General features: G+C 45.4%; 1 protein-coding gene across 9 annotated transcripts in view; it reads left to right on the plus strand.

The window, feature by feature from the left end:
- The window catches only part of chd6 (chromodomain helicase DNA binding protein 6), a 132782-nt gene that overhangs the window by 81554 nt on the left and 23326 nt on the right, over window positions 1-27902 (plus strand). For 7 of the 9 annotated variants that reach the window (XM_045691373.1, XM_014131640.2, XM_014131639.2 and 4 more), the window contains 13 exons: window positions 1007-1117; window positions 12054-12256; window positions 12715-12914; window positions 13341-13503; window positions 13855-13944; window positions 14049-14152; window positions 16302-16431; window positions 16704-16782; window positions 16879-16933; window positions 17249-17558; window positions 17995-18203; window positions 19122-21125; window positions 21305-21456. In XM_045691373.1, the coding sequence (XP_045547329.1) occupies window positions 1007-1117; window positions 12054-12256; window positions 12715-12914; window positions 13341-13503; window positions 13855-13944; window positions 14049-14152; window positions 16302-16431; window positions 16704-16782; window positions 16879-16933; window positions 17249-17558; window positions 17995-18203; window positions 19122-21125; window positions 21305-21456 (3810 nt within the window). The remainder of the gene's footprint in view (window positions 1-1006; window positions 1118-12053; window positions 12257-12714; window positions 12915-13340; window positions 13504-13854; window positions 13945-14048; window positions 14153-16301; window positions 16432-16703; window positions 16783-16878; window positions 16934-17248; window positions 17559-17994; window positions 18204-19121; window positions 21126-21304; window positions 21457-27902) is intronic. The other 2 variants (XM_014131637.2, XM_014131635.2) reach the window with 2 other exon arrangements.

Consider the following 27902-nt stretch of genomic DNA (forward strand, 5'->3'; position numbering starts at 1 on the left):
ACAGAGCCAAAACAACATGAAGGGTTTCACTGTCCCAAAACCTCACTGTATTACTTTGCTGGATGGTGGTAGTTTGAGATTAGAGTATTACATTATTGTGCTCAACTACAATGAGGAAATTAAAGTTTGAGTGTCAAGGGCTCCACCTTTGCCAAACCCTACCCCTACATTATATCTTAAACTCTAATCCTTACATGCTGACCAGACCGGACGCGTCACGTGCACGAGCGTTTGCAAAATAAATGTACACATACATGTTATTCAATCATTGCACCCAAACTGCTCGCGAGCGTCTGCGTAGCCAGGTGCTAAAATAGAACTTGGTTCTATTTGTGACTCTCAACTTGCGGCAAATCCTGCCTCTCCCATCTCCTCACTGGTTTTTAGGAGCATATACCCATGTGGGTGATTGAAAGAACTGAGGTCCACACTTAAGTCCAGTCGGTTGTGGTAATGGACATTAAAGTTGGTTGCCAACCACCATATAAAGTTCGAAGAAGAAGAAGCCTGAAGGAGGAGAGAACTACAAAAAAAACTTTTACCCTTTTATCTGTGGATTAATTGTAGACCTTGTGCATTTCAGGTAAAATAACAACCCAGTGTTTATATTCCAGGACAAATTAGCTATCAACAGCAAGCTAGCTAGCTAAATTGCCATAAATGTTTAATGCTATTCGACCAGTCCCCAAATTAATATAATTGGTTCAGAGTTTGTTTTGACATTTCAACCGGCATGTCCTGATCCCGTCTGGTGTGGGTGGACAAAATCAACTTGCGCACATGTGCGTGCGGTCTGGTCAGCATGTTAGGCTGTAGTATAGAACTATTGGAAGAATGACATGTTAGCCAGTATCCACAAGTTTCAGTTTCTTATCTTTTACCAATGTCAGATTTCGCACCTTATCAGCTTTCTCAGCACATCCCAGTGTATGTTACTTGCATGGATCCAGTCCAGTTGATGCCTGCGTGTGTGTGTGCATGCTTTTGTTTTCCTTGTCATTTCCAGGCCAGCTTTGTGTCTTCTGGAAACAGAACTGATATTTCCCTGGACGATCCCAACTTCTGGCAGAAATGGGCCAAAATAGCAGAGCTGGAGATTGATTCCAAAGCAGAGAAGGTAAGAGGGGAGGGAAGGAAAGGGTGGGGAACTAGGGAAGGGCGCTGTGGGACGACTGGTGATCCCAGACTAGGGTGTAGCCACTGCCTGGTGTTGGAGGGGCTACAGAAAAAGCTTGTCGCTGCAGATCAAAAGAGCCACTCAGAATGCGGGTTGGAAAAGAAAGCGGAATAGGCCTCGCAAAACGGTTTAAATATCTGGCACTCCTCAACCTGCCGAACAGATGGGTTGCATTAATGAGATTAAAAAAAAAAAACAGCATGCAAAGCAGAGGGAGGAGGAGAGGGTGCAGTTGAATTAATTGTGTGTGTATGGTGTGTATTAGAGCTTGCTTGTATATAGTGTTAGTGTGCTGCGTATGCATTTTGTGAGTTGTGTGTGTACTGTATATGGTGTACACTGTACTGTATATTTGTAATGTGAGTTTTTTTGGCCTGTGTATGCGTGTGTTGTCTGTTAGTCGTGTGTGTGTACACATCTTATGTCTTTTACTTCAAATGTATTTGTTTGAAGACTGTTAGATGGCATTTGTTTGGGCCATGTGTATTGTGCTGTATACTGTGTGCTAGTACTATGCATGGGTGCCTACGTGGTTGCAAAGGGCATCCGTGTCTTAACAGCGCGATTTGTCAAGGCAAGAAACTCTGAGCGCAGCCCTATCCAGAAATCTGGCAGTGGCTTCTGATTTTAAATTCAATTTTCACAGAAGCACTTGTTGCAATTTCGATGAGGCTCTCTTGTTCAGATATCGGTAAGTGGACTGGAGTCAGGGCGTGAAAGGGTTAACAAATCCAGTTGTTTGTGTCGTCCGTTTCAGGAAAATACCTGCGTAATTGCGCACCCAGCTCACTCAGGTGCTTCGCTATATCACATTTGACATTGTCTGTAAGCTTGAGTTAATTTGCACACAAAAAAATCATACAATGGTGGAAAGACCTGTGTGTTGTCCTTGTTAATGCAGACAGAAAAGAGCTCAGAATTCTTAATCATAGCCTCAATTTTGTCCCGCACATTGAAAATAGTTGCAGAGAGTCCCTATAATCATAGATTCAGATCATTCAGGAGACAAAAAACCTCACCCAGATAGGCCGGTCATGTGAGGAACTCGTCATCATGGAAGCGGTCAGACAAGTGAAAATTATGGTCAGTAAAGAAAACTAAGCTTGTCTCTCAATTAAAAAAAAACGTGTCAATACTTTTCCCCTTGATAACCAGAGCACTTCTGTATGTTGTAAAAGCGTTACATGGTCACTACCCATATCATTGCATAATGCAGAAAATACACAAGAGTTCAGGGGCCTTGCTTTAACAAAGTTAACCATTTTCACTGTAGTGTCCAAAACATCTTTTAAGCTGTCAGGCATTCCCTTGGCTGCAAGCGCCTCGGGAGCAACTGCTTGCACGCGTGTTATCACTCCACTATGTCTCCCTGTCATGGCTTTTGCGCCATCAGTACAGATACCAACACATCTTGATCACCAAAGTCCATTTGATGTCACAAAGCTGTCCAGTACTTTAAAAATATCCATTCATGTTGTCTTGGTTTCCAGTGGTTTGCAGAAGAGGATGTCTTCCTTAATTGACCCCCCATAAACGAAATGGACATATACCAGGAGCTGTGCCAGGCCTGACACGTCTGTTGACTCATCCAGCTGTAACGCATATAATTCACTGGCTTGTATTAGAAGCAGTCATTTTTTCAAAACATGTCCTGCCATTTCACTGATGTGTCGTGAAACAGTGTTGTTTGATGGAGACATTGTCTGTGTAATTTTTGGGGCCTTTTCCCCCAGCATTGTCCCAGCCATATCTGTGGCAGCAGGAAGAATTAAGTCCTCCACAATAGCATGGGGCTTGCCTGTCCTAGCCACTCGGTAGCTCACCATATAAGACGCTTCTAGCCCCTTCTTATTAATGGTATCTGTTGCTTTTATACATGTCTTACTACTTGAAAGTTGTCTTTATTCTCGCTCAAAAAACTCCCGTGGCCTATTTTTCAAATTGTCATGTTTTGTTTCTAAATGTCTGCGCAAGAGTGAAGGTTTCCCGCGAGAGAGTAACGGTTAATGTGATTGGATGTTAATTATTTGACTAGGCTACCTGTATTTGACACTGTGTTGTTATTTCGCTCAACACTAGATGGTTTAATTTTATTTTTGGCAGTGAAACGAGGCTACTCGGGCGAGAAAAAAACCTCACCCAAATGTATAGCCCCATTGGAAAATATAAATGTACTGTTTGAATTTTTATATTTTTTTAAAGTGTGAATCACATTTTTATTTGGCGTACCCCCGACGGTGTACCCCAGTTTGGGAATACCTGACGTAGATTAACAGTGTGTCCATAAATCAATCAAATTAATTTATATAGCCTTTTTTACATCAGCAGTTGTAAGCGCTTATATAGAAACTGAGCCTAAAACCCCAAAGCAATGCAGATGTAGAAGCATAGTGGCTAGGATAAACTCCCTAGAAAGGCAGGAACCTAGGAAGAAACCTAGAGAGGAATCAGGCTTTGAGGGGTGGCAAGTCCTCTTCTGGCTGTGCCGGGTGGAGATTATAAGAATACATGGCCATTAAGGCCAGATCGTTCTTCAAGATGTTCAAACATTCATAGATGACCAGTAGGGTCAAATAATAATCACAGTGGTGACCAATCAGGATCTGAATATGACTGCACATCACATAATACTTTAACACATTCATACATTTTTTACGTAGTTATTACACATTGATTACACTATTGCTCATATTTCATGTCACAACGATTCATCGATACGTATGCTATGATGCTGGTAAAGTTGTCACGCGCACATACAGTGCTGGTCATTAAAAAAAAGCTAGCTAGCTCATGGATGCAAACAATGTTCTTCCCCCAAAACATAGCAAAACGACAATCTGTTTCAGTAGCTATAGTCATCTAAAATAACCCTAATTCATAAGACAGTTATTATTTGATTAATGGTGGTCGGACCATCTATGTGAAGCGTGCCACAAAAGTGGACTTTGTGGTTAGCTAACAAAATAAAAGTATGGCATAATTCTATTTGTATTCTTTTGCATCACTGCCAATGACATACTTTTATTTTGAAGGCAAACTGTGCCCAGTCCTTATTGTGGCTAGCTGCACAACACAACCCGGTCTGGTCGAGCCTTACTAGCCAAATGAAACTAGCTGGCTGCTTATAACGTTAGCTTTGGGCAACAAGGTTAAGTAGCTGGCAACTATTTATTTTCATGAACTGAAGTTCAATTTCAATAGGCGAACAACAAGTGGCAACCTAGCTAATACTTACTCACAAGGATTCCTAAATCATTGCTATGAATAATGAAGTTAAAGCTAGCTACCCCAGAAGTTGCGGTCGAACAAATTATGCTTTTTACCAACGCGGTATTGTAAACACATTGTTCGTGGCCGGTGTTTGCTTGTTTGCAGACTTTTTTGTACAGCTTTGACTTCGCTACTGTATCTTTTTTGAAACGCAAAGACCCAAACGGCGTCCATAGTATGTATGTCGTGAAGCTAATAGCAGTGATGCTATTACTGTGTAACTCCGGTAGGGCAACATCTGAAAAATAGCGCACTTGGTAGTGTGTACCGGTGCTCGACCAGTTGACGAAAGCCAACATCACCCACGGCAGAGAACGGTTGGTTGATTGTCAAGGGCAATGAATTCCATTACCTTGGCTTTAATGGATTTCGCCTTTGAGTTGTCTCGCTGAAATGTTATTACTCTTAAACTCGACATCGGGCCGATACCGATGTTGGCATTTTTAGCAAATATCGACCGATTCCTATATGTTCACCGATTATATATTGTGCATCCCTAATATAAATAGACAAAATGCACATCACGACAAGAGAGACAACACAACACTACATAAAGAGGGACCTAAGACGACAACATAGCAAGGCAGAAACACATGACAACACAGCATGGTAGCAACACAACATGATAACTACATGGTAGCAACACAACATGGTAGCAGGACATAACATGGTACAAACATTATTGGGCACAGACAACAGCACAAAGGGCAAGAAGGTAGAGACAACAATACATCACGCAAAGCAGCCACAACTGTCAGTAACAGTGTCCATGATTGAGTCTTTGAATGAAGAGATGGAGATAAAACTGTCCAGTTTGAGTGTTTGTTGCAGCTTGTTCCAGTCGCTAGCTGCAGCGAACTGAAAAGATGAGTGACCTATGGATATGTGTGCTTCGGGGACCTTTAACAGAATGTGACTGGCAGAATGGGTGTTGTATGTGGAGGATGAGGGCTGGAGGATGAGGGCTGCAGTAGATATCTCAGATAGGGGGGAGTGAGGCCTAAGAGGGTTTTGCGACGGGTATACAGAGATGACCAGTTTATAGAGGAGTATAGAGTGCAGTAATGTGTCTTATAAGGAGCATTGGTGGCAAATCTGATGGCCGAATGGTAAAGAACGTCTAGCCGCTCGAGAGCACCCTTACCTGCCGATCTATAAATGATGTCTCCGTAATCTAGCATGGATAGGATGGTCATCTGAATCAGGGTTTGTTTGGCAGCTGGGGTGAAAGAGGAGCGATAGAGGAAACCAAGTCTAGATTTAATGTTAGCCTGCAGCTTTGATATGTGCTGAAAGAAGGACAGTGTACCGTCTAGCCATACTCCCAAAGTACTTGTATGAGGTGACTACCTCAAACTCTAAACCCTCAGAGGTAGTAATAACACCTGTGGGGAGAGGGAAATTCTTCTTACCAAACCACATGACCTTTGTTTTGGAGGTGTTCAGAACAAGGGTAGAGAAAGCCTGTTGGACACTAAGAAAGCTTTGTTGTAGAGCATTTAACACAACATCCGTGGAGTATAAGACTGTAACATCTGCATATAAATGGATGAGAGAGCTTCCTACTGCCTGCATTATGTTGTTGATGTAAATTAAGAAGAGCGTGGGGCCTAGGATCGAGCCTTGGGGTACCCCTTGGTGACAGGCAGTGGCTGAGATGGCAGACGTTCTGACTTTATACACTGCACTCTTTGAGGTAGTTAGCAAACCAGGCCAAAGACCTCTGAAACACCAATACTCCTTAGCCGGCCCACAAGAATGTAATGGTCTACCGTATCAAAAGCTTTGGCCAAGTCAATAAAAATAGCAGCACAACATTGCTTAGAATCAAGGGCAATGGAGACATCATTGAGGACCTTTAAGGTTGCAGTGACACATCCATAACCTGAGCGGAAATCAGATTGCGTAACAGAGAGAATACTATAGACATCAAGAAAGCCAGTCAGTTGATTATTGAGAAGTTTTTCCAACACTTTTGATTACTAGGTCAAAATAGAAATAAGCCTATAACAGTTAGGATCAGCTTGATCTCCCCCTTTAAATAAAGGAAGAACCATGGCTGCCTTCCAAGCAATGGGAACCTCCCCAAAAAGGAGAGACAGGTTAAAAAGGTCGGAGTTGAGCTTGGCGGTGATAGGGGCAGCAACCTTAATGAAGAAAGGGTCTGAACCATCTGACCCAGATGTTTTTTGGTGTCAAGTTTCAGGAGCTCCATTAGCACCTCGGACTGCAGGGAGAAACTTTGTAGCGGGTCAGGGGAAAAAGTGGGAGACGCATCGGGGATAGTCACATTAGAAGGTGTGGGAGATGAGTAAACGTTGAACGGACAAGGAGGCATGGCTGAGTCAAATAGGAATCCTGACTTAATGAAATGGTGATTAAAGAGCTCAGCCATGTGCTTCTTGTCAGTAACAACCACATCATCAACATTAAGAGACATGGGCAGCTGTGAGGAGGAGGGTTTATTCTCCAGGTCTTTAACCATTTTCCAGAACTTCTTGGGGTTAGACCCACAGAGAGAGAACTGCTCCTTAAAGTAATTAACTTTGGCCTTCCAGATAGCCTGAGTGCACTTATTTCTCATTTGCCTGAAGGAGAGCCAGTCAGCCTGAGTATGCGTGTGCCGAGCCTTTCGCCAAATGCAATTCTTGAGGTGGAGTAACTCTGCAAGATCACGGTCGAACCAGGGGCTGAACCTGTTTTTAAATCAAATTGTTCTCATGGGGGCGTGTTTGTTAACAATACCACTGAAAATAACAAAAAAGAATGTCCAAGCGTCTTCGACAGAGGGGATCAAGCTGATTCTATACCATTTTACAGAGGCCAGTTCATGAAGGAAGGCTTGCTCATTAAAGTTTTTTAGCAAGCTTCTATGACAAATCAGGACAGGTCGTTTCACTGAGCAGCCATTACGAACCCAGGCTGTAAAGCGGTGATCACCTGAGGTCATTACAGAAAACACCAGATTGATACTTATCAGGATTATTTGTGAGGATAACATCGAGGAGAGTAGCTTTTTCTGGGTGTTTGGAGTCATACCTTGTGGAATTGGTAATAATCTGAGAAAGGTTTAGGGAGTCCCGTTGCTTTAGGACTTGGTCAGGTGGTTTAAGCATGTTCCAGTTTAGGTCACGTAGTAGGACAAATTCAGACTTAGTGTAACACGTAACCCAAACCGGCTGTGCGCATGCACCATCGTGCATACATTTATTTTGTCCCCCCACACCAAACGCGAACACGAATTTGGGGACAGGTCGAAAAGCATTAAACCTTTATGGCAATTTAGCTAGCTAGCTTGCTGTTGCTAGCTAATTTGTCCTGGGATATAAACATTGAGTAGTTATTTTACCTGGAATGCACAAGGTCATCTACTCCGACAATTAATCCACACATAAAACGGTCAACCGACTCGTTTCTAGTCATCTCGTTTCTAGTCCTTCCAGGCTTTTTCTTCTTTGAACTTTCATAGTATTACCACGACGACCGACAACACAGTTTGTCTTTCAATCACCCATGTGGGTATAACCAATGAGGAGCTGGCACGTGGGTATCTGCTTATATAAACCAATGAGGAGATGGGAGAGGCAGGACTTGCAGAGCGATATGCGTCACAAATAGATCTGACTTCTATTTTAGCCCTTGGCAACGCAGACGCTCAAGAGCAGTGTGGGTGCAATAATTGAATAATATAGATTTCAAAATATATTTTGCGACGCGAGCAGTGTAGTCAGGGTGTATGGGGCCAGGAGAGAGCTTAGAACAGGTAGGGTACAGGCTGGTGCTGATGAGGGACGATAGCACCCAGCAACAGTCAACAAGAGCCATTTGAAAGTTTAATACTTAAAACCAGCAAATCAAATTGTTTGGGGACAGACTTGGTGGAGACCGAGCACAACCGAGCACTGAAGGTGATCCTTGGTAAAGATTGCCACTCCCCCACCTTTGGAAGATCTGTCTTGCCGAAAGGTTAACCAGAAAGGTATTCAAAACACTCTTCCCTAACCACGTCTCAGTAATGACCAACACTTCTGGAATCGCGCTGTGAACCCACACTTTCAATTGATCCATTTTAGGTAATAAGCGTTTAGTCTTAATGTGCAGAAACCCCAGGCTTTTACGAGAGCAGCAATCAGTGAAGTAGATATCAGAGCACAAGTCAGAATTTGGGCTAGCAACAGTAGATGGGCCAGGGTGTACATGCACATTTCCAGATATCATCAACAGTAATACAATCAAGGCACGTCACAGGACATGGAGAGCTCTGCAGTGCTTATTTATGACATCTGAATGTGAATTAGATGGCAACAAGATCATATTGTACAGCAATTTCATCAGGTAACATGAATACAAAGCCAGCTAGGTGGTTAGAATAGGATGGGATGCCAAAAGTCTGTGAAACCAATATAGGGTCAGAGTTCTGAGTTTGGGAAATAAACATAGTCTGTCCCACGGTTGGGTTTAGAAAGTTCGTAGTCAACAAAGCATGCAGGAGTCATTAGGCAAATAGCAAAATGCACAAGAATTAAATTAAATATATAACGACTTGGGGCTAGCCATTGTAAGTTCAGAGTCACTCACACCAACAGTGTGTGTGTGCTGGAGGTGAGCGAAAGCTCGGAATGAGGTGGGAGTGTGGTGGGGGTACCTATACCAGACAGGCGGAGACAGGCCAGGGCAGACGGTGAACAGATTGGCAAATGGAATCCAAGCAGCAGTGCAGCAGGCAACGGGAATAGGTGTCACACCCACTTGGGAGAAGCTTTTATTTCTGGAGGCAAGGTAGCATGACAGGTGAACAGGTCAGGGTTTCAAAGCCGCAGGTAGAACAGCAGAAACTGGATCACTAAGTGGACTGGGGACCGGGACAGCCAGGAGTCGACAGGCCAGCTAATCCTGAGGCATGGTCCTAGGACTCAGCTCCTCCAGGAGGGGAGAGAGTGAGAATACCTAAGATCAGACAGGACACCCAATAAGACCCAATAAGGAGAATTACACCAGACTGACCCTAGCACAAAGACTATTGCAGCATAGATACTGGAGACTGAGACGGGGGGTGGGGTTCGGGGGACTCTGTGGCCCCGTCCAAAGTTATCCACGGACATGGCCAACCAGGCAGGATATAACCCCACTCACTTTGCCAAAGCACAGCCCCCACACCTGCAGAGGGAAAGCAACAGACCACTAACTTACTATCCTGAGACAAGGCAGAGTATAGCCCACGAAGATCTCCCCCGCTTCACGAGCCCAAGAGGGGCGCAAAACTGGACAGGAAGATCGCGACAGTGACTAAACCCACTCAGGTCGAGTATAGCAACAAAAGCCTGGCATGGCGTGATGCACCCCTCCTAGGGACGGCAATGGAGAGCGCGAACAAGCCAGTGACTCAGCCTCTGTAATAGGGTCAGAGGCAGAGAATCCCAGTGGAGCAGAGGCAGCAAGGGTGGTTTGTCAATCCAGTGCCTTGCTGTTCACCTTCGCACTCCTGTGCCAGACTACACTCAATTATAGTACCTACTGAAAAGATAAGTCTTCAGTAAAAATGTAACCCTTAGCCTACAATGGTCGCGCCCCCGCAGAAATCTAGTTAACAATCCCCATCAAAATCCATTTGTATAGAATAGAGATGTTTTTTTGCATGAGCTGCGTCTTAATCCACCACATCCGCCGAAATCGCCCATCCGCATCTGCGGTGAAAGGAGGCAGAGCTAGAGAGGTGTTTGTCAAACCATGCGACATCCCGAAAATTGGTCTTCTCACAAAATTGTATGTAGCGTCCGAACGGTTTGGCCTACAAACTATTATGACCACTCTACTGACACGATGGTGCCTCACAAAGCAAGGTCCATACAGAAATGGTTTGTTGAGATCGGTGTGGAAGAATTTGACTGCAAAGGCCTGCACAGAGCCCTGAATTGGAATGCCAACTGCGAACCAGGCTTAATCGCCCAACATCAGTGCCCAACCTCACTAATGCTCTTGTGGCTGAATGGGAGTAAGTCCCCGCAGCAATGTTCCAACATCTAGTGGAAAGCCTTCCCAGAAGAGTGTAGGCTGTCATAGCAGCAAAGGGGGACCAACTCCAAATGAATCCTCATGATTTTGGAATGAGACGTTTGACAAGCAGGTGTCCACCTCTTTTGGTCATGTAGTACATGTACGGCAGGATCAAATCGGCAAGATCGGTAGGAGCAAGTCCATGTAATGCTTTGTGGGTTAGCAGTAGAACCTTGAAATCAGCCCTAGCCTTAACAGTAAGCCAGTGTAGATGCTAGCACTGGAGTAATATAATCACATTTTTGGGGTTCTAGTCAAGATTCGAGCAGACGTATTTAGCACTAGCTGAAGTTTATTTAGTGCTTTATCCAAGTTGCTGGAGGGTAGAGGATTGCAGTAGTCTAATATTGAAGTGACAAACGCCTGGATCAGCTTTTCTGTGTTATTTTTGGGAAAAAAAGTTTCAGATTTTTGCAGTGTTACAAAGATGGGAAAAGGCTGCTCTTGAAATATGTTTTAGACAGTTGAAGTCGGAAGTTTACATACACTTAGGTTGGAGTCATTAAAACTCGTTTTTCATCCACTCCACCAATTTATTTGAACAAACTATAGTTTTGGCAAGTCGGTTAGGACATCTACTTTGTGCATGACACAAACAAGCCAGACTACGGTTTGCAACTGCACAAAGATTGTACTTTTTGGAGAAATATCCTCTGGTCTGATGAAACAAAAATAGAACTGTTTGGCCATAATGATCATCGTTATGTTTGGAGGAAAAGGGGGAGGCTTGCAAGTCAAAGAACACTCCATCATGAGGGAGGAAAATGATGTGGATATATTGAAGCAACATCTCAAGACATCAGTCAGGAAGTTAAAGCTTGGTTGCAGATGGGTCTTCCAAATGGACAATGACCTCAAGCATACTTCCAAAGTTGCTTAAGGACAACAAAGTCAAGGTATTGGAGTGGCCATCACAAAGCCCTGACCTCAATCCTACAGAGAATTTGTGGGCAGAACTGAAAAGGCGTGTGCAAGCAAGGAGGCCTACAAACCTGACTCAGTTACATCAGCTCTGTCAGGAGGAATGGGCCAAAATTCACCCAATTTATTGTGAGAAGCTTGTGGAAGGTTACCCAAAATGTTTGACCCAAGTTAAACAATTTAAAGGCAATGCTACCAAATACTAATTGAGTGCATGTACATTTCTGACCCACTGGGAATGTGATGAAAGAAATAAAAGCTGAAATAAATAATTTCTCTACTATTATTCTGACATTTCACATTCTTAAAATAAAGTGGTGATCCTAACTGACCTAAGACAGGGATTTTTTACTAGGATTAAATATCAGGAATTGTGAAAAACTGAGTATAAATGCATTTGGCTAAGGTGTATGTGAACTTCCGACTTCAACTGTATGTTACTCAAAGGAGATAAGGGTACCAGAGTAATGCTGAGATCCTCCAGTTTTATTTGTGTCGACTGTACAATCATCAAGATTCATTGTCAGATCCGACAGCAGATCTCTTTGTTTCTTGGGGCCTACAACTAGCATCTCTATAGCAAGCCTGCAGTAAAGCCTACACCTGAACCTCTGTCCCCCGTCTGTGACAGGAGAGCCTGGTGATTGACACGCCTCGTGTGAGGAAGCAGACACGCCACTACAACTCGTTCGAGGATGACGAGCTGATGGAGTTCTCAGAGCTGGACAGCGACTCAGAGGAGAGGCCCTGTCGCACCCGCCGCCTCAGCGAGAGGAACAGACACTACCTCCGTGCAGAGTGCTTCCGTGTCGAGAAGAACCTGCTCATATTCGGGTCAGTTTCACCGCCTCTTACATTTCTCAGTTATACTTTCAATAGCCTTTCTATTGTGCCTTGCTGTAAAAATGATTGTGCCTTATGTAAGTGCTCTCTGTACCTCAAATTGTACCTTAGTAAGCACTCTTACTAATTACTGCAGAGTTACATTGCACCAGTGTTTCCCAAACATCTCAAGTAACCCCCAATAAGTAACATTTATTTGATGTATTCCGGTGCTAGCGCACCTGATTCAATTGGTCAACTAATGAAGGGCTAGGTGATTAATTGACCAATTAGTTGTGGAATACATCAAATATGTAGCACTGGCTGGGGGTACTTGAGGAAGTTTTGGAATCACTGCAGTAGGCTACATTAGAGTACAGTATTTAGGTATTGTATCCAACTGACTCTGACACTAGTGTAGTGTATCTGTCCTCATGCCACCCGCTCCACCTCTGCGTGTGCTCACACAGCTGGGGTCGCTGGAAGGACATCCTGACCCACGGGCGCTTCAAGTGGCAACTGGCCGAATGTGACATTGAGGTGCTGTGCCGGTCGCTGCTGGTCTACTGCGTGCGCCACTACAAGGGCGACGACAAGATCAAGAGCTTTATCTGGGACCTCATCACACCTGCCAAAGATGGCCATAAACAGGACTTGCAGAACCACTCTGGTGAGAAACTCACTAACATCCCCTGATACAAGCTGCCATTCACTCATTCAAATTTGGAGTGGGAGAAAGAGGACAGGCAATATGGCTAGTTATGTTGACAACACTCAAATGAATAATCAAGCTCTGAAAAGCAACTCGTAGTGCCAACGTTTGGCGTAATGGTCTAGAAAGCTGACTCCAGACCATGCATGGCCCCCTGCGATGGGGGTTTGAATCCACACTCAGTATCTGTACTACATCTTGTATCTACTCCGTCTTCCCTTAGCATAAAAAAAAGCTATCCTCACCCTTGTCCGATGGTTTCCTATGGTCTCCAAATGACTGTAGCCATAGCTCCAACTCTGATCCCAAAGTCTGTGCTTTAATTTTGACTGGTGTGCAGTAAGGTGATTACTTGGTATCGTTCAAATCCAACCTTTCCACAAGCAGGTCTGTCGGCCCCAGTGCCCAGAGGACGCAAGGGTAAGAAATTAAAGAACCAGCTGAGTGTGCCCGAGATGAAGCATGCAGACTGGCTGGTCAACTGCAACCCAGAGGTGGTGCTGCATGACGACAGCTACAAGAAACACCTCAAACAGCACTGCAACAAGTGAGTGCCCCATTCCTCACTTTCAGCTGTTGGTGAACAGTCATGTTCTCCTCTATGAGGAATGGGATTCCTAAGGTAGCTAAAGCTTACAAAACCTACATAGTCTAGTTTTGTTTGAAATTATGATTTTAGGTGGTGAAGCCTAGGGAGTAACGGCTAGATTTACTAAGCTTTTGCAGCTTTTCTTTACAAATGAAGACAGTTTCATGTTTTAGTTTTGTTTGTTTTATGTCTTCCTAAAAACAGGGGAAAACGCTTAGCAACTCCACTGGCCCTAAGTGGTTTGGTGTTTATCAAAAAAGAGGCTGATGACTGGTCTATGTGTTGTGTTATGTGCCTTGTTGTGCCAAGGGTACTTCTGAGGGTGAGGATGCTGTACTACCTGAAGGCGGAAGTCCTGGGAGAGGCTGCTGCCCAGTTCCTGGAGGGTATTCCTGCCAGGTACAAAGTGCACCACGAGGGCACCCATTAATCATACCAACTACTTATCTAGGTCCAGGAAACCAGACTAAAGTTAATGGCTGATTTGTGTGTGATCTGTGCAGTAAACTGGAGGTGGCACTGCCTGATATCGACTACATCGAGATCCCAGCAGGCTGGTGGGATGCTGAGGCAGATAAGTCTCTCCTCATAGGGGTACACAAACACGGTAATCCTCTAGTCTAGGGTCTCCTGTTTGTCAGACCCTCATGGCTCTTACTATACTATCCAATTGTATGTACATTGAACAAAAATATAAATGCAACATGTAACAATTTCAAAGATTTTACTGAGTTTCAGTTCATAAAGAAATAAGTCAATTGAAATAAATTCATTAGGCCCTAATCTATGGATTTCACGACTGAATAAAGATATGCATCTGTTGGTCACAGATACCTTAAAAAAAAAAGTAGGGGCTTGAATCAGAAAACCAGTCAGTATCTGGTGTGACCACCATTTGCCTCATGCAGCGCGACATATCTCCTTCACATAGAGTTGATCAGGCTGTTGATTGTGGCCTGTGGAATGTTGTCCAACTCTTCTTCAATGGCTGTGCGAAGTTGTTGGATATTGCCAGGAACTGGAACACGCTGTCGTACACGTCGATCCAGACAGCATCCAAAACATTCTCAGTGGGTGACATGTCTGGTGGTTATGCAGGCCATGGAAAAACTGGGACATTTTCAGCTTCCAGGAATTGTGTACAGATCCTTGCAACGTGGGGCTGTGCATTATCATGCTGACACGAAGTGATGGTGGCGGATGAATGGCATGATAATGGGCCTCAGGATCTCATCAGGTATTGCTAAATTCAAATTGCAATCAATAAAATGCAATTGTAGCTTTTGCCTGCCCATACCTGCCCATACCATAACCCCACTTGCCACCATGGGGCACTCTGTTCACAACGTTGACATCAGAAAACCGCACGCTGTCTGCCATCTGCCCAGTACAGTTGATACCGGGATTAATTAGTGAAGAGCATACTTCTCCAGCTTGCCAGTGGCCAGTGAGCATTTGCCCACCAAAGTCAGTTATAACGCTGAACTGCAGTCAGGTCAAGACCCTGGTGAGGACGACGAGCAAAGATGAGCTTCCCTGATACGGTTTTGACAGTGTGTAGAAATTCTTCAGTTGTGCAAACCCACAGTTTCATCAGCTGTCCGGGTGGCTGGTCTCAGACGATCCCGCTAGTGAAGAAGCCGGATGTGGAGGTCCTGGGCTGGCGTGGTCACACGTGGTCTGTGGTTGTGATGCCGGTTGGACTTACTGCCAAATTCTCTAAAACGACGTTGTGGTAGAATTTAACATTTCATTCTCTGGCAACAGCTCTGATGGACACTCCTGCAGTCAGCATGCCAATTGCACGCTCCCTCAAAACGTAAGACATCTGTGGCATTGTGCTGTGTGACAAAACTGCACATTTTAGAGTGGCCTTTTATTGTCCCCAATAAAAGGCCTGGTACACCTATGTAATGATTATGCTGTTTAATGAGCTTCTTGATATGTCATACCTGTCAGGTGGATGGATTATCTTGGCAAGGACAAATGCTCACTAACATGGAGGTAAACTAATTTCTGCACAAGCTTAAGCTTTTTGTGCGTATGGAACATTCATGGGATCTTTTATTTCAGCTCATGAAACATGGGACCAACACTTTACATGTTGTGTATATATTTTGGGTCGGTGTATTTTATGTTCCAGTATATTGAAGTCATGGTTTAGCCATTTCAGAAGATCATACATCAACCTTGGTTCTAGAGAATTTCAGGGTGTGCAATTTTTTTTATTCGAAGACGGCACTAAAACATCCTATTTAACTAATCAAGGTCCTGATGATCAGTGGATTAGAGTCCGCTTTTAAAGACATGCTCCGGAACTTTGGCGACTATGAAGTATTTTTTTAAAACCTCCCACTTTGGGCTGTGTGTCAATGTGTAATTCGTACATGCATAATCTATGGGCAGAATTACTTTCTTACCTCAATTAGCCATGAAATCCCTAGTTTGACAGTGACTGTTTTTCTGGAAGCTGTGCTTTTCCCTACATTTTCCCAAATTGGGCCAGCCCCCTAGCAATTGGAGTTCTAGCCAATGCTCTTCAGCCCCTCGCCATTTGAGTGACAGCTAGCAAAATGCACACACAGCAGAGCGAGAGTAATGATGTGGTGCACATGTGACGTAGCCTACCACATATCACGGTTACTAGTCATTGATAAATTGATTATGCATTTTACATGAATAGTAGATTTAAGTCTAAAGCCACTGCCGTCATCACCATCGGCGCTCAGTAACCCTGGCACCTGGTGTCTCCTCAGGGTACGAGCGGTACAACGCCATGCGGGCCGACCCAGAGCTGTGCTTCTTGGAGCGGGTGGGCATGCCTGATGTCACAGCGCTCTCAGCCGAGCAGAGTGGAGGAGAGGTGATGGCTGACCTCACTGACAGGCAAGAACCAACTCCGCCTTACCGTAGGGCACAAGTCTTATTTGTAGGATGGCATACAGTAATATGAACATCCGCAGTACCGAATCTCAGGTGCTGTGTACGAATGTGAATGTCAACCAATGTCTGCATGTCTCAAAATGTAATGTATCAGCAATACCTCAAATCTAGTTCCCCTAAATACATCAATACATTCTGGGTGGTCAAGCTGACTCTGGTGATGGAGTAAGTGATATCATTTTGTGGTCTTTATCTTAATTGTTGGTTCTTTTTAGTAATTGCAAAAGTGATGACGTGAAAGACGATCCTGAAAGCAAGCAAGAGGAAGGAGGAGTGGAAAGGGTTGATAATAAGGTATGGACTCTCGAGTGACTCAGCTAAATGAAAATTAAGGATTCAGTATCTGAAAAGGTTGAGTTGTGAAGTTATCATTTATTTTTGCTCCAAAAGGATGAAACCAGCTCCAGCAATGATGCAATGGACAAGCATGACATTGTTGTTCAAGGTAAGTGTTCAGCTACCTTTGAACTTGTCTTTTTGAATAAAACGTCTTACAAACTGGAACTTACCAACTCCAAGTTCCACCTCAATCATTTTCTGCAGGTGTCACGTGGGTTAATCTACAAATAGATTGCCTTCAGGGGAAGTGTAATTTTGTCAAAACGTAGTTTTATTTCACCTAACATTCAGTCATAAAAAGCAAATGTTTAACTTCATAAAAAAACAAGTTTTCCCATCTCAAAAATGTCTATAAAAGTTACTATAAAATGCATGTAAATATATGTAAACAAAGCTTTGATCTGATTCTGTTACTTTCCAGACACAGGACACAGGGTCCAGGAGGGCTTTGGCCAGGAAGAGTTGGGCCAGGAGGGCATGGAGCTGAAGGGTCGCCCTCTGTGGCCCGCTGGCCCTAATCTTACTGCCAGGCTGCGTCGCCTCATCACAGCTTACCAGCGCTTCATGCGGCGCGAGCCCCTGCGTCATGACTTCTTGCTGCCAGGGGCAAGCCCGGGGCCGATGTCCTGGCAACTGGGGGAGGAGCTTAGGCACTGCACGGCAACCGCTGCCAAACCTGACCCTCTCTTCCTGGAGTGGCAGAGAAGGTGGGTGATGATGTCAGAGCAAAGGTGGGTGATGTCATTGATCCCATACATTATGTGCTGCCTTGGTCCCGTTCCCTTTCGGTTCTTTGCCCCTTACCCCCCTCTATGTTCACTGATCTGTAAGGCCTGGGTATATTTTAGCAATACGATGATGTCTCCAGCTAGCATTCCTATAAACTAACTTTCACAAAGCATATCCTTCAAGATCTGTCAAAGCCTGCTAGGCAAGGGGATGAAATTGGACTGGTTCCTTGTTTGTGGCCCTAAAATATTGTGCGTGTCAAAGACATAATATAAAAATGAAGTCGGAAATGGATTTAGAAATGTGACTTCAATGTGTGTTGCTGAAACCAGACTGCTATTGGCTGAGATACCCACAGCTGATGCCTTGGGCAGTCACATGGTCAGTGCATGTCCCCTTTATAAAAGGCTTATGGTAGGCCTGTGTTTTTATGAGCAGGTGGACACGGCGTGAGCAAGCAGATTTCTACCGCACCGTGTCGTCGTTCGGCGTAGTGTACGACCCGGAGAAGAAAACCTTTGACTGGAGTCAGTTCCGCTCCTTCGCTCGGCTGGAGAGGAAAACGGACGAGAGCCTGGAGAGATACTTCAGCAGCTTTGTGTCCATGTGCCGCACCGCCTGCAGATTGCCCCCCAGGAAGGACGAAGGTAACTACTCCACAGGAGGCAGAGCAAGAGAGCTTGCCCTTAAAGGTGCAATAAGTAAGAATTTAATCCACATGTACCCACATTTCTATAATATGTAAATAGTTTATGATTGGCAAAAGCCAATATGATAAACTTTCTAGAATACTTTTGTGCTATGAAACAAAATAAATAATCCACTTGGAACCACAAAACATATTTCCTACATTCAAAATAGTGTAGTTAGACAAAGCAAGGAAATAATTACATGATGATGTTTTATTGGTATTTGCAGCTGTTGTTGCTTAGTAATGCATCCTGCAAGCTTCTACAACATCTTACTCAACCTTTAACCTCTACAGTCTTGATACAACATTTCAACAGATATGCAATGGTTCATTGGATCAGTCTAAAACTTTGCACATACACTGCTGCCATCTAGTGGCCAAATATTGCACCTGGGCTGGAATAATACATTACGGCATTTCTCTTGCATTTCAAAGATGATGGTACAAAAAAAACGCATGTTTTGTATTATCTTTGACCAGATCTAATGTGTTATGTGCTCCTACATTTAATTTCACATTTCCACAAACTTCAAAGTGTTTCCTTTCAAATGGTATCAAGAATATGCATATCCTTGCTTCAGGTCCTGAGCTACAGGCAGTTAGATTTGGGCATGTCATTTTATGCGAACATTTTTAAAAAGGGGTTGGATCCTTAAATTAACAAATGTCTCTGCCAAAGGAAGTTGTGTTAAAAGGATGCTTCACTTTATAGATTTGTTTGCATATTTTAGCGGTGCTTTCGAAAGCATGGGGAAGATAGGTGGAAGTTAGTAGATTTATGACAGTATTATTTTTACAATAGTAGTGACATTGCAATGGTGTGATTTGAATGATACAATTATATGAAAGTAAGCCCTCTCCATCTGTCTGTCAGGGCCTCTGGACCACAATCTGTTTGTAGAGCCCATCACGGAGGAGCGAGCAGCACGCACTCTCTACCGCATCGAACTGCTGCGCAAGGTCAGAGAGCAGGTGCTGCGCCACCTGCTGCTGGGCCCACGGCTGCAACTGTGTCGGCCCAGCCTTTACCTGCCCGTGTGGTGGGAGTGTGGCAAACACGACCGCGACCTCCTGATTGGGGCAGCCCGCCACGGCCTTAGCCGCACCGACTACTACATCCTCAACGACCCGCAACTCTCCTTCCTGGAGGCCCACCGCAACTACGTCCAGAAGGAGAATCACAAGGGCTACCATCCTGGGGTGCACCACGCAGGCATGACCCCCTCACCCCACCACCACCCCTGCTGCCTGTATGAGACGGGCCTCGGTCAATGCCACTCTCCCCAGCCGCCGGAGTACCACCACCCAGCCACCCCCTCTTCCTCCTCGTCGATCCATGCCCATTCTCACCCGCACATCCACGTCCATGGTCACCCGCCAGAGATAGTGGGCACGGATCCCGGGGGCAGCCTAGGTATGGTGTCTGGGCCCAGGGAGGGCTTCTTGGACTGCCCCCCTCTGGATGAGTCCTTGGAGTTGGCCTCACTGCAGCAAGAGGGCCTGGCCTCAGATTCCCTCCATTGCAAGTCTGCCAAGGAGGCCTTCAACGGGTTCCCCTTCAACTCAGCGCAGGGTGGCCAGAGCATGCTCAACTCGTATGGTGTGCAGGGGGAGCTGAATGGCGAGCAGTCGGCCGAAATGGACCCTATCATCTCGGGCAAGCTGCGCAGCGACGTGTTGGTGGGGGAGCAGGGCTCCTCTGAGGAGACGGGCCTCATGGCGCCCTCGCTGGAGCTGGACCAGGAGCTGCAGGCGCCCTGGGAGAGCACGGACCACGCCGGCGCCGCAGACATTTTCAACGACGCTGACCCTATCCTGGGGGCGCCCGCCCTTGAGACGGCGTTCCTGGACCCCGAAGAGCAGCCGGGAGATGGGGGAAGGGAGGACAGAGCAGGGGGAGTGCTTGATGACTGCCTGGGTATCCCCCCATCCCGGAGCGGCCCAGGGGAGCCGCTACCCTCCAGTTTTATGCTGTTCAAGGACATCGGCGTGAACGAGGAGGAGCCTGCTGAGGAGCACACCGACCTCTCCGCAAGCTGCCCTTCACCCTACGTCCCCCCTCCGCCCCTGTCGCTGTCCCATATGACCTTGTACCCCCACCACCAGGGTGATGCCGAGGAGCCAGAGGAGAAGCTGAGCAACTCGGACGCCGTCGCCCACATGCCCAGCTCCAAGGAGAGAGAGGCAGAGGATGATGTGGCCTTTGAGTTTGACAAAGAAATGTCTGTGGACAGTCTGTATCTGGTGGGGCCGGAGCAGGGCCTGGAAGCCTCAGGTATATCATGCGAGGACTCTCACCAAGAGGAGCCCTTCGAGGGTGCCTGCGATGGGACGGGAATGGGATCTCCAGTAGAGTCATTTGAGGCTGCTCTAGAGGGGCCAAGGGAAGACACTTTAGAAAGAGACATGGCCTTGGGGCCAGGGGAGGAGGGGCTTCTAGAGGGGCAGTTTGAAGAACCTTTGGAGATGTCACCCATGGATCCCCAGGAGGAGGAACCAGTGGAGGGGCCTCTGGAAGACTCTTGTAAAGACCCAGCACGAGAAGAACCATTCGCAGGGCCATTCGAGGAGCATTACGACGTAGAACCAGAAGAGGCCTCAGAGGGGCCTGCCGAAGCAGAGAGCACTTTCAGCGAACACACACTACCCACTGTTGACGCAACAGAGTCTCTGCCCCCGTCCCCCTCAGTCCCCACGTCCCAGCCTGAGCCACAGATCAAATTGGAGTTTCCTCTGGACCCAGAGAGCTCTGAGAGCAAGTCGGACATCCTGGAGCCTGACAGCACTGTCCTCACGCCCAAACTAGAGCAGGCAAAGGGGCTGCTGGAAGTGAAGGACGAGATCGAGGAGAGGCCCCAAAAAAGGGGAAAAACTCCAGGTAACCTACAGCTAGACAGTTGTAAAGATTCAAATATGGTAATTAAATATGGTAAAAATTGCTGTGGCTTTAGTTTTTTAGCAGTCTTTAAACATGTAGCATTGAAAATGACCTTTCCACGCACCTTCTCCTGATGCCCTGTAGTTGAGATCTTGTTTTATGTACTAACCACTCAACAGCCTCCGTGGTGGACAGCTATGTAGAGGTGGCACGGTTTGCAGCCCCCATGTCCATGTGTGAGATGCCTGACAGTCTGCAGGACGCGAGGGAGCCTACCATCGCCCAACTGCTGCAGGAGAAAGCCCTCTACTCCTTCTCTGAGTGGCCAAAGGTATTTAACATTGAGAATGGCAGAATGGTGAACTTACTAAATGACTGAGAGTTTGACTGTGTGATATTAGGTTGCTTCTTGTGTAAATATTTTCCGTCTGGATTTTAATGATTTGTTTGGAGGGAGCTGACCCGCAAACCACTTCGAAAGCAGTTTGTTTCATGTTTGCCAAGACAATTGGTTGTCACTATCGGGTTAGCGTTAGCTGTAAAGCAAGAAGTAAAAAAATATATATATATTCATTTTCTAACTAATCCTAAGCTTAACCATAGCCTTAACCTCATGCTAAACCCTAACCAAAAAGCAGATTTTCTTAATCATACATTTTCATGATATGTCGCCAATTTTGACAGCTAGACCATCAAATCAATCAAATTTTATTTGTCACATGCTTTGTAAACAACAGGTTTAAACTAACAGTGAAATGCTTACTTACGGGTCCTTTTCCAACAATGCAAAGATATTTGTTTATTTTAAAAAAATTCTAATCGTGACACAAGGAATAAATACACAGTGAATAACAATAGTGGTGAGTGGCACAGCGGTCTAAGGCACTGCATCTCAGTACTACATACCCTGGTTCGATTCCAGGCTGTATCACAACTGGCCATGATTGGGAGTCCCATAGGGCGGCGCACAATTGGCCCAGCGTCGTCCAGGTTAGGGTTTGGCCGTCATTGTAAATAAGAATTTGTTCTTAACTGACTTGCCTAGTTAAATAAAGGTTAAAAAATAATAATAACAAAAATAACATGGCTATATACAGGGAGTACCAGCTCGATGTTCAGGGGTACGAGTTAATTGAGGTAGCTAAGTACCAGGGTTTCCGTTAGCCAGCAATTTGGGGGTTTTGGCCAAAAAATGTATAAATGAAAAGCCAATAAAATAAAACTGTTGCAGGCCCCGCAAAAAAATCCCATTGCAAAATAATGCTTTTTATTCATTGATGGAAAGGCTAGTCGATTTTGTAGAATTAAATTGGTCTGTGTGTATTTTCATTAGTCATCTTATTTATCAGTAGTTGTATCTTATTTATCCAACACATCTATCACACGCGCACAGCGTACAGGTCCTATTTTGAGCGGGATTTCTCCTGCAGCTCCTCAGCTGGATGTTCCACGAGTAAAATGTGTGCTTTTATAAGCCCATTCATTTGCTCAAACAGTTCTAAATGCAATTGCGTGTTAAACAGTTTTGGTGCACAATTAAAAAGAGCTGCTACTTTTATTTCTCAACTGGTAATTGAAGCACGTATCCCATTTACCATTCAAGTGCAGGCAACAGGCTATCAGCACATCACCCACCACTTTACAATGTGAGCTGGAGGCAGTATGCATTTTGAAAAAATACTTATTTGTTTGAAACCTGGTGGCAAAATCCGACCATGAAAACGTGAAGGCAATTCTTTTAAAGGCTTCATAGGCGGCACGTGAGTTTCAATTTTGGGGAAGCTTACAATTTATCCTACCATTTTCTACCGTTTTGCGTGCCAGTTATGATTGTCATATGCACATTTTTGTTGAACAGTTTCATTTCCATAATGTGTTTTTGTTTCTCAAAATCGTTATCCCGTGGTTAATAATGAATATCTGAATTAAAATTATATAAAAGTTAAAAGTCAACTAATGCGACATCACCAGCCTCTGCCAAATGGATACATTGATACACCGTGATCCATTGGCGGCTAAATAAATTAGCGCATTGAACTCATAGCTTTTAGGCCAATGTAGCAGTAGGCCTATAACTTCCATTGATCTTTCATACCGAAGATTGGTGATTATCGAGGGGGAGAATGTTGGAAAGATTTTTCAAATACCTTACTGTGAGGAACTAGAGTTTTAACAGTGCCTTCAGAAAGTATTCATACTCCTTGACTTATTCCACATTTTGTTTTTACAGCCTGAATTAAATATGGATTTAATATGCACAATACTGCATAATGACAAAGTGAAAACATGCTTTTAGTAATGGGAGCAAATGTATTGAAAACTGTCCGGCTGGGATGTCCTTGTGCCATCGCGCTCTAACGACTCCTTGTGGTGGCCGAGCGCATGCATGCTGACTTCGGTTGCCAGCTGTACAGTGTTTCCTCCGACACATTGGTGCAGCTGGCTTCCGGGTTAAGCAAGCAGTGTGTCAAGAAGCGGTGTGGCTTGGCGAGGTCATGTTTCGGGGGACGCAAGACTCACATCCTTCGCATCTCCCGAGTCCGTACGGGAGTTGCAGCGATGGGACAAGACTGTAACTACATTTACATTTAAGTCATTTAGCAGACGCTCTTATCCAGAGCGACTTACAAAATGGTGCATTCACCTTATGATATCCAGTGGAACAACCACTTTACAATAGTGCATCTAAATATTTTAAGGGGGGGGTTAGAAGGATTACTTTATCCTATCCTAGGTATTCCTTAAAGAGGTGGGGTTTCAGGTGTCTCCGGAAGGTGGTGATTGACTCCGCTGTCCTGGCGTCGTGAGGGAGCTTGTTCCACCATTGGGGTGCCAGAGCAGCGAACAGTTTTGACTGGGCTGAGCGGGAACTGTGCTTCCTCAGAGGTAGGGGGGCCAGCAGGCCAGTGGTGGATGAACGCAGTGCCCTTGTTTGGGTGTAGGGCCTGATCAGAGCCTGAAGGTATGGAGGTGCCGTTCCCTTCACAGCTCCGTAGGCAATCACCATGGTCTTGTAGCGGATGCGAGCTTCAACTGGAAGCCAGTGGAGAGAGCGGAGGAGCGGGGTGACGTGAGAGAACTTGGGAAGGTTGAACACCAGACGGGCTGCGGCGTTCTGGATGAGTTGTAGGGGTTTAATGGCACAGGCAGGGAGCCCAGCCAACAGCGAGTTGCAGTAATCCAGACGGGAGATGACAAGTGCCTGGATTAGGACCTGCGCCGCTTCCTGTGTGAGGCAGGGTCGTACTCTGCGAATGTTGTAGAGCATGAACCTACAGGATCGGGTCACCGCCTTGATGTTAGTGGAGAACGACAGGGTGTTGTCCAGGATCACGCCAAGGTTCTTAGCACTCTGGGAGGAGGACACAAGGGAGTTGTCAACCGTGATGGCGAGATCATGGAACGGGCAGTCCTTCCCCGGGAGGAAGAGCAGCTCCGTCTTGCCGAGGTTCAGCTTGAGCTGGTGATCCGTCATCCACACTGATATGTCTGACAGACATGCAGAGATGCGATTCGCCGCCTGGTTATCAGAAGGGGGAAAGGAGAAGATTAATTGTGTGTCGTCTGCATAGCAATGATAGGAGAGACCATGTGAGGATATGACAGAGCCAAGTGACTTGGTGTATAGCGAGAATAGGAGAGGGCCTAGAACAGAGCCCTGGGGGACACCAGTGGTGAGAGCGCATGGTGCGGAGACAGATTCTCGCCACGCCACCTGGTAGGAGCGACCTGTCAGGTAGGACGCAATCCAAGCGTGGGCCGCGCCGGAGATGCCCAACTCGGAGAGGGTGGAGAGGAGGATCTGATGGTTCACAGTATCAAAGGCAGCAGATAGGTCTAGAAGTATGAGAGCAGAGGAGAGAGAGTTAGCTTTAGCAGTGCGGAGAGCCTCCGTGACACAGAGAAGAGCAGTCTCAGTTGAATGCCCAGTCTTGAAACCTGACTGATTAGGATCAAGAAGGTCATTCTGAGAGAGATAGCAGGAGAGCTGGCCAAGGACGGCACGTTCAAGAGTTTTGGAGAGAAAAGAAAGAAGGGATACTGGTCTGTAGTTGTTGACATCGGAGGGATCGAGTGTAGGTTTTTTCAGAAGGGGTGCAACTCTCGCTCTCTACCAATTGGATATCACGAAATTGTGGAGAAAAAGGGGTAATAAATAAAATATTTAAAAAATCTTTAAGCTGTGTCAAATTGGTTGTTGATCATTGCTAGACAACCATTTTCAGGTCTTGCCATAGATTTTCAAGTAGGTTTAAATAAAAACTGTAACTCGGCCACTCAGGAACATTCACTGTAAGCAACTTCACACAACATACGTCATCCAAGCGCGCAACAGACAGAGTGTACTGCCTAGATTCGGTTTGTTGTTTCTATGAAATTGTTTTGATTTACCCCCTAGAGTGGATGCTCGCGCACCCGCAGAAATCTTATTAGTATAATAAAAAAAATCCCCATAAAAATCTGTTTAAGTGAGAGATTTGTTTTTTTGCATTGGATGTGTCTCAATCCGCCGATGTCGCACTTCAAATGGCAAAATTATCCTTGGAATGACCTTCTTAACACAATTCCATATAGTTTTGTAGAACCCCCCTTCCTCCCCCGACTTAGACAGGGCTTGGACTGTTATGGGTTAAATCATTTTGAATCATAGCTAAAGTTTTTATTGCTACGGATTCCGCAACGCAGTTTGCCTTTACGGCTGGGACCGTAAGTTTGTGTTCCGGATTCCTGTTAAGTACCAGTTAGCTGCTACCCGTCATGAAAACAGAGCAGACCTATGCTAGCAGCGCTAGCTCACCTGTGTTTTTATCCACAGCTGGGCACAAATGCTTTAGGTGTGAAATGATTTCCACTTAATCACAAGATAAGGTGGAACTGAAAAGTGGACAGGGATTTGTCTGCCCTAAATGCAAGAGATCGGCTGCGAGAAAAGGATAACCTGCTTTCTAAGTACACCGACCTTGCCAAGGCAAACCAAATCTCCATTATAAATGCCTCCTATAGCAAAGCTGTCGATGAGTCGGCGGCGTTGATCTGTCCCAATCTAATGGACAGATGTTAAGCTCAAATCCACGGCCCATGGGAGACTGGATTTTCTCAAGGCCCCGGGAGTCAGCACAGATCCTGGGAGTATGCCACCAGCTGATGGCCGACCCGGTGGCACCCTCCCCCACAGCCACCACAGTTCAGCAGGCCGCTGACTCAAGACGGAAGGGTCTTGGGCCATCTTCAACCATCCTGGGGTTTCCGATGCCATAAACTGTTGCTGGTGCAAAGAGTCGGGCTAGCCTGGGTCGAAGCCTCCATCCCCCCCCTGCCCGAGGCAGTCCCATCCCGCTCCCCCTCTTCCTTCCCCATCGGATTCCATCACGAGCACCATCATTGTGGGCAGCTCGATGGTAAGAGATTTTGGCCTGCCTACGGTCTGTGGACCGGCGAAGGTCCACTGTCACCCAGGAGCCTGTGTCCATGACATCAACTCCCTCCTGCTTACAGTTCTGGCCAACTACTCCAATATTGACACCATTATCCCTCACGTAGGTTTTAACAACCTTTGCTTTAGGCAATCTGAGGGAGGACTATAAAAAAATTTAAACACTCTCACTAGCACAGGGAAGAAAATAATTAGCCCTTACCCCCTCCCGTGCTATTGAAGGGGTTTGGAACGTTTCAGCCGACTTGTTGCCCTAAACGAGTACCGGGAAACTCTGCAACAACCAGAATGTCTCCTTTTGTGACAACTTTGATTTGCTGTGGGAGCAACCATTTCACTACACTTGCAATAACATCTGCTAAATATGTGTATGTGACCAATCAAATTTTATTTGAACATGCACTTTTTAAAAGAGACAGGATTCACCCTAAACGCAGGGGTTCCAGGATTATTTCCAGCAACATCGCAAGCTGTTTTAGAGACTAACGAACAGGGTCCTCCCTCTCATCATCAGTAACAGAGGACTTGGAAAGTATATCAACACCCATAGAAATTGCACTATAGTTATTGTGAGTAACCTAATTTATGTTCCTCTAACTCCACCTTATAGTGAGTTTATACAAACTGTCATATCCTACCATTGTGATAGATTGGAGACTATCAGAAAACGTGGTTATAACATTAATAACTTGATTTGTTATTCCATTGGTTACCTTGAGGCAGATGCCCCAGGGGTGAATATGGCACTTTTAAATGTTATTTCTCGTGAATGACCTCGTTACTGAGCTCAAAGTTGATTACATGTTTCTAACTGAAACATGTTTATCTTCAAACTGTAGGGGCGTACTTATTGAAAACCACCCTGGACTACAGCTTGTCCTTCTCCCATCTCCACATAGGAACTCTGGAGCTCTGTCAGTGACCATACATTTCTTGGTCCCCTCCCTGACCAAGGCCCTTTCCCCTGATAACCAGCTCTAGGAAGAGTCTTGGTGGTTCCAAACTTCTTCCATTTAATAATGATGGAGGCCACTGTGTTCTTGAACCTTTCATGCTGCAGAAATGTTTTGGTATCCATCCCCAGATCTGTGCCTTGACACAATCCTGTCTCGGAACTTGCTCTGACATGCACTGTCAACTGTGGGACCTTATATAGACAGGTGTGTGCCTTTCCAAATAATGTCCAATCAATTGAATTTACCACAGGTGGACTCCAATCAAGTTGAAGAAACATCTGAAGGATGATCAATGGAAACAGGATGCACCTGAGCTCAATTTCAAATCTCATAGCAAAGGGTCTGAATATTTATGCAAATAAGGTTCAATACATTTGGAAAAAATTG

The sequence above is a fragment of the Salmo salar genome, chromosome ssa12, assembly GCF_905237065.1.
Source record: "Salmo salar chromosome ssa12, Ssal_v3.1, whole genome shotgun sequence".
NCBI classification, from domain to species: domain Eukaryota; kingdom Metazoa; phylum Chordata; class Actinopteri; order Salmoniformes; family Salmonidae; genus Salmo; species Salmo salar.